This window comes from Lynx canadensis, chromosome X (assembly GCF_007474595.2).
Source record: "Lynx canadensis isolate LIC74 chromosome X, mLynCan4.pri.v2, whole genome shotgun sequence".
NCBI classification, from domain to species: Eukaryota; Metazoa; Chordata; class Mammalia; order Carnivora; family Felidae; genus Lynx; species Lynx canadensis.
In genome coordinates this window covers 80,907,681-80,914,611 of record NC_044321.2, presented here as the reverse complement: position 1 = coordinate 80,914,611, position 6,931 = coordinate 80,907,681, and the positions used below count along the sequence as shown (strand labels likewise).

The window sequence follows — 6,931 nt, the reverse complement described above, 5'->3', positions numbered from 1 at the left end:
AGGTATTTATTTACCCAAGAGAAAAGCAAAACACATGTTCATAAAAAGTGTGTACAAATGCTCACAGCAGCTTTACTTGTAATAGCCCAAATCTGGAAACCACCTAAATCTCCATCAACAGGTAAATGGATAAATGGTGATATAGCCATATAGTAGACTCTTGGCAATAAAAAAAGCAATGAACTACTGATACACATAGTAACATGCATGGGTTTCAAGTCATTGTGCTGAAAGAAGCCACACACCCCTGCTCCCTCCCCAAAAAAACAGGCTGTATGGTTTCATTTATATAAAATTACAGAAAATGAAAACAATTCTATATTGTCAAAAGAAGGATCACTGGTTGCCTGGAGGCAGGGAGATATAGGGAAAGTTGGGAGGGACTAAAGTGGCATAAAGAAACTCTGGGGGGTGGATGATGGATATGTTCACTATCTTGACTGTGGTGATAGTTTCACATGTGTATATGTGTATCAAAATATATTAAATTGTATACTTTAAATATGTATGGATTAATGTGATGGATTATGTACCTCAATAAAGCTATAAATAAAAAGCTTGTGGCAGATCTGCATAATACTAAATTGGAAAGATAATTATAAAGACAATGAGGCAAGCTGCAGAATACTATACTCTTGCTTCTGCAAAAAACATGTGTGCATGTTATTAAAGACGATATACAATGGGGGCACCTGGGTGGCTCAGATGGTTAAGTATCCAACTCTTGATTTCAGCTCAGGTGATGATTTCTTGGTTTTGAGTTCAAGCCCCACTTTGGGCTCTTCATGCTGACCATGCAGAGCCTGCTAGGGATTATCCCTCTCTCTCTGCCCCTCCTCTGCTCACACTCTGTCTCTCTCAAAATAAATAAATAAACTTTAGAAAAAAGAGGATATGAGATGAAATATTAGGGCACTATGCACTAAATGTTAACACAGAAGAAACATTAAGTGATTCAAAAATGTTATAGAAGCATATTTATTGATATGGAAAGATGATCACAATTTAGTTAGTGAGAGAAAAAGTAACAGCTTTTACAGTATGATCTTGTTTTAGTTTCTTAACTATTTAAAAATCTAAAAGCATATAATCTAATATTTTCACATGCTGAGACATTTTCTTCAGCTTACACCAGTGGTTGTTAAATGCCTACCATAAGTTATCTGATGCAGGTAGAATAAGGGAAAAACGGTAACTCCTCTTACATTAAACAGCCTATAGCAACTCCTGCCTTCTTTACATGTTGAGTGCACATTCAGCAATGAATGTGTATGTGTACAGATATATGTGAGTGCTGTTAGTTATCTTTTTGTGTATATATGCCTTATTTTTGCAAACTAGATTACAAATTCAATGATTTTTTTTTGCCATTTGAAGCCACAAACATATTTAAACAAATACTAATGAAGAACTTAGTGTACTTATGATGAATTGGTTCACTATCTTCAGTAAAATGTTAAAAAGTTCCCCATCTACACAAGACAAAAATCAACAGATGTTTTCAGCATATGATACAATATTCATTTGGTATCTCAAAAATGGTATAGCTCAAAACTAGAGACTGTCACAGGTAATATCATGTTAAAGATGTAATTTATAACGTACACACTGTAATAATCAAAACATTATGCAAGGGCCTATAGGGACAGCCTTTTAGAGTCTGAAGATTGTTCAGTGTTCACTTTTATTTCTGGCTCATTTTACATTGTTTCAATAATTCCTTTAACCTCACGGAAAATGGCCATCAGTGTATTATAATTCATGTGATCAACAACTACAATTGAGCCCTTTCTGATATGCTCCTTTATGTTAATAAATATGGCCACAGCACTAACGAGATTGGCTTTTGCCTCCTTCTGGTTAAAGATGAGTTTTAATGCTGCTAATGTCTTTGTATTGATCATGTCTCTGGCTGCAGTTGGATTTTCAGACATATTCAAAAGTACTTTTAAAACAAGATTTCTGGTTTTACGATTTCCCAGGGACAGCAAGTGGAAAAGTTGTGAAAAGTAATTGGCAACAATGTGGTGATGGTCAGAATCAGTAGTCAGTTGTCCTAGTATCTTTAATCCAGATTGTTGTCCAGGTGAATTCAAGGGAAAAGACATGGTTTCCTTACACATATGCTTAACATGTAATTCAACCTTGCGTTGTCTCTCATCCCCAGAAGGAGGATTCAGAGTAATTACAGCCTTTTTTCTGATTTCAGAGGAAGGAAAACTGAGCAAGCTTTCAATAAGCGTCACTACACCCACCTCATTAATAAACTCTTGGGCAAACGGATGAACCTTAATGATCCCCATTGCAATTTGAGCTATTTTATGAATGAGAGGATCAGTAGTTGACTTAAGTAAGGTAACAAGTTTTTCAAATTCCTCAGAATCCATATAGCATTCCATTTTGCAAGGGCAAGCAAATGGCTTAATCCCATTCACTTCCCTAATCCTGATTTGGCGTCTAATCTCCTCTATGGTCTGGATGCAAGGGTCAGAACCGAATGGATACTCAGGGACAGGCTGTGAGCATGAAGTAGTGCTCCTAGAAGGGCATGTTGTTGCCACAGGTAAAGAATGGGTATTTTCCTCAGCTGAGGCCAGGACAATATATGAAGGAGGCTTTGTCTCAAATGGGACTTGGGATCTAAATCCTAACACTGCTGGAGTTACAGCAGGGGCTTTGGGCCAGATAGTTACCTCAGACCAGTCCTTGGGCCTATTTTTTTCATTAATTTCATCCACAGGCTGGGGCCTAACTATCCTGCTCACAGGTCTAGGATTAGGGTCATAACTAGTTTCATCTCCATCCCAAAACCAGTTCCCAATAACATTTTCTTCCTCTTCCTCCTCAGCCCCTGGCCTAGCTTTGCAGCTGGCCCCGGCCACAGATTCCAACTTTTCAGCATAGGACAGAGGATCAATACCAGCTTTACCTTCATCCTTAGCACTAGAATGATTATTGGCCTCTTCTCCACTCCAAAACCAGGAACCAACATTGGCTTCTTCTCCACTCCAAAACCAGGTATCAATACCAGCCTTATGTTTACAGGTGGACCCAGACTCAGCATTAGCCTCAGCCACAGAACAAATCCCAGATACTTTAGTGGCCTCATCTTCAGCTTTGGGACTAAAATATGCCAGGCCTCTTTCCTTTATCTCAGGAACACTCCTGTTCTTAGACCTTGCCTTCATCGCTGCTGTTGCATCAGCTTGAGACCCTGCCTTGGCTACTGCTTTGTCCTGGGTCTTAGCTACAGGTCTGACTATGCCAGTAGTCTCCCTCTTTGCTTCAGCTTGCACACCAGCCCTTTTTTGAGCTTTGCCTTTGTTTCTAGTCTCATTCTTAGCCCCAGTCATGGTTAAAGATCAGTTATATAGATAGCTCTATACAGTCTTGGCCTTGGTTTTCAATGTGTCCCAGGTCAATGTCTTAACACTCTTTCACTGGATCAGACATAAACTTTGTGGCAAGAGTCAGTCATCAGCTCAGCAGTCACACAGTCCCCTTTCCAAACACAGAACCTCTGTCAACAATACAGAGAAAAGACAGAGGCACTTAGTCTGAGCGAAGATGATAGTTCCTGAGTGCAGACCTGTTGAAGGTGATGATCTGCCACTACAAGGCCACTACAGCCACCACTGGAGATGGACCTGAGGTGGAAGAAGAAAACAAGCTTTAAGTCTCTTCCAACTGTGCTTTACTATGCAGAGAGCCACACATGATATGAGAGAATAGAAATGGATTGTGAGGTAGAATAGTAGAAAACTCTATTCCCTCATTTTATCCCTTCCACACTCCCACACTCATGCCCAACAATATCCTACCCAGGCACTAACGCATTCTTTTCTCTACAACACATAGGAGCAGGGATGATGGAAAAGTTTGCTGAAAGTGAAAGAGGCTAAGAAACATCCAGGCCCTTAGGTATACTATATGCTACAGGTCTATCCAGGTAAGTCTCACACCAACCTGTACTGATCTGGTACGATTTCCTCCTCCTTCCTTACTTCTAGGATCAAAAGCCCTACAGCCAATTCACAGGCAGACTTTTGGACAAAAATACAGGAGAGTTGGAATTCTGAGCATTTGGTAGACAAGATATTTACTCTGGATTATAAACCAAGTGTCTGTCTTTCCAAATCTAGAACTTTGGTTATATAACATTTCTGGTCTCTTTGGTCCTCCTCATGGCTTCCTACCCCATTTCCTGGGTATCTATCAATTACCCTGTAGGCACAATACTGGCTTCATTTATCCTCATTTTCTATACCCAAATGTGAGGATAGAGGTTATCTGTAAAGTTGGAAGACAATGGCTCCAAGATATGTTTTAGGCTTGCCAATAGCCTATTTACATCCCCAATCATTACACATGCTCATGCTCACACTCACCTTGAATCCAAATGAATAGTTTGCGTCTTTTTTTCTTAATTCAAAGTGAACAACTATCTACATATTTCTACAGGAACCTATAAAGGAACAAACTTAAGAATAGATAAAAAGACAAAAGAGAAACCAGAAGAGATTGAGCTAGCCCAACAGCCATCACAAGCATTATAATACAGACTTTTGTTTATTTAAGGCCATGTTAAATGTCTCCCACCTGTCTGATCCTACCAAATGATTCCACATCAATTCCCCCCAAGACCTGCAACTTGTCTAATTATACTTCCTTCCAATTTTGAATTTGGTTATTTTCCCAGCAGAGACTACACCTCTTTTCCTGAACAAAATATGAGATGCAACAGTAGATAGTGAGCAACTGTATTTTGAAAGCAGTCAGTGAAGATAACAGGACTATTATTTTAATACCATCTTTGCATGCCCCTACCCTTCCACTTTCCCCATGCAAACATATATCCTACCTCACTGCCACCTATTTCAGCCAGCCCACACAGCAGGGGTCCTCAGGAAATTCTATCCTTTACACCAAAGAACAGTTCTTTAGCTGGAGAAGAGTCACACCCTGCAAAAACAAAGAGGAACATTCAGCAAAACACCAAAAGAATATGTTGACAATCGTAGGAAAATATCAGGTTAATAAGACAGATACCCAGAATTCAGGTCCTGACACTACCTTTTGAAGAATCAGGAAATAAGTAAATAAATGACATAGGCTCTAAAATGACCCTTCAGAAAATACTCCCCTCTATTCTGACCCACCATTCCCACACCTCAACATATTAAGTGGGCTGGGATGTTGAGAAAAATGATCCTGAAGGAGAAAGGTGGATTAATACCACACTATTTTTTTATACCACACTATTTCTTTAGAAGGACCCTTCCTGTTAAAGGTGATCTACTCCTTACTCTGTCATTTCCTTGCATTTAATTGACTGCAAGATATAAACATGGAAGGCAATAAAGCTGCTGTATTAAGAGGTGGGTAAACATTTCATTTTGATGTCTTCATAATCTACCCACTCAAATGTCCTCTTGCTAAATGTGCCAGATCTACCCTGCAAAGATTTTGGCATCAACCAAGCGCCTATGAGAAGGGACAGCACCCAGGGCGAGGGGCCCAACAGACCCCTTTACAGAATCAAGACCTGGAATAGCAGACGCCACCGGCCCACCACATCCGCCAATTGAGCACAGAGCTCCTAAGCCCCATCCCCGCTCTCGCCCCGGCGGCCTCCCCGGGTACCCCCACCCCAGCTCCCGCTCCGCCATTTCTTCCGCAGCAGGCTCCCCCCACAGCTCTCTCCCGGCACAACACCGTCGAGGGCGGGTCATGGGCGCCTGGAAAGCTGGCTGCGGAGTGGCTGGCGCAGTTCGCCTCCACAGGATCCGAGGGAGCCTCTCCCGCCAGCCCCCATGCCCTGGGCCCGGCCCGCACCGGTCACTGCCTCTCCTCGCCAGGGATCCCGCGGCGCTGCGCACCTCTGTCACGGACAGGGTACGACCCGGTCGCCTCCCCCTTGCCAGGCTGCCAGAGGCTGGGGTCCGGGCAGGCTGTAAGCCGGGCGACAGTGGGGGCCCCCCACCCCTCCCCACGACAACCCACTTGCCTTCACAGGCTCAAGGTGCAGGTTGTTGTCCTCCCCCTCTTCTCGGAGCTCCTCACTCGGACTCCCACCACCTAGCGTGCTGTCAGAATCGCAAAAAGGCGTCCCGCCCCCCCGCGCTGCAGCACCAAACTGGGCAGGGGCTGCGCAGGATGCGGCACGAACCGCTCTCACCAAGGGTGTCGGGAAGGGGGGCGGAGGGATACAGCACGAATGGGCTAGACGCCCCCTCCCTGGCCCACCCTAGTTCCGACCCACGGGGGGCGGGGCCAGGAGGTGCGCCAGCCTAAGGGGCGGGCTCACAGCAGCCCGCCTCTGCGGACCTCCGAGGCGACCACCCCCTCATTGCTGGCACCGCAATAAAAGGGACCTGGGGACGACTGGCAGTGGGGGATAGGATCCCTAGTTCAGGGTGGTGGTGGTGGTAGTGTGCTGCAGGCAGCAGCGGATGGATATCAACCGTCCTTCGGTTTGTGAGAATCCCCAGCCTGTTCAGTGTCTGCCCGCCTCCAACCCCCCCCCACCCAATCCTGCCCGCCTCCCACCCCCCCACCCAATCCCGCCCGCCCTCCTTCCTGGAGGCTGATGGGCTAGGGGCTGTGAGAACAGCAGGATGAGAGGGGAGCGGCGACTTAAGGCCAGACCACCTGGCCCTCCTGGAGTCCTTCTTTCATTGTTTCACGGAGCCCGGAGAGGAGGAAGTGGGAGGGGGCTCTCATCGAGGCCTCACCACTGAGCCTTTTCTAAAGAGAGGCAGACCTGCACCTCTAACCTGAGAAAACCAACCACTGCTCTGTGCCCATCCTTTCTGCCACACTGCTCTGTGCCCACCCTTTCTGCCACACTGCTTCCCACCCCCACCCCTCATTCAAACTCGTAATATGCTTTGCCATTTCGCAGTCCCCACAGTTGCCCAAGAAGGAGGGC

At 44.8% G+C, this 6,931-nt stretch overlaps 1 protein-coding gene across 3 annotated transcripts; it reads right to left on the bottom strand.

The window, feature by feature from the left end:
• Positions 1-962: 962 nt before the first annotated feature.
• LOC115507505 (protein BHLHb9) lies at positions 963-5,646 on the bottom strand. 3 transcript variants are annotated; one of them, XM_030305903.1, is made up of 4 exons: positions 5,546-5,646; positions 4,862-4,962; positions 4,389-4,480; positions 963-3,647 (listed from the first exon to the last, which is right to left on the bottom strand). In XM_030305903.1, the coding sequence occupies exon 4, from the start codon at positions 3,351-3,353 to the stop codon at positions 1,701-1,703; it is 1,653 nt and encodes a 550-aa protein (XP_030161763.1). In that variant the 5' UTR covers positions 3,354-3,647; positions 4,389-4,480; positions 4,862-4,962; positions 5,546-5,646; the 3' UTR covers positions 963-1,700. The 3 variants fall into 3 exon arrangements, with proteins under 3 accessions (XP_030161763.1, XP_030161766.1, XP_030161767.1); XM_030305906.1 differs by having other exon boundaries at positions 4,389-4,465; XM_030305907.1 differs by lacking the exon at positions 4,389-4,480.
• Positions 5,647-6,931: the final 1,285 nt, after the last annotated feature.

Excerpts from the sequence above, each read along its gene's own strand:
- LOC115507505 (XM_030305903.1), bottom strand. The coding sequence starts at position 3,353 with ATGACTGGGGCTAAGAATGAGACTAGAAACAAAGGCAAAGCTCAAAAA.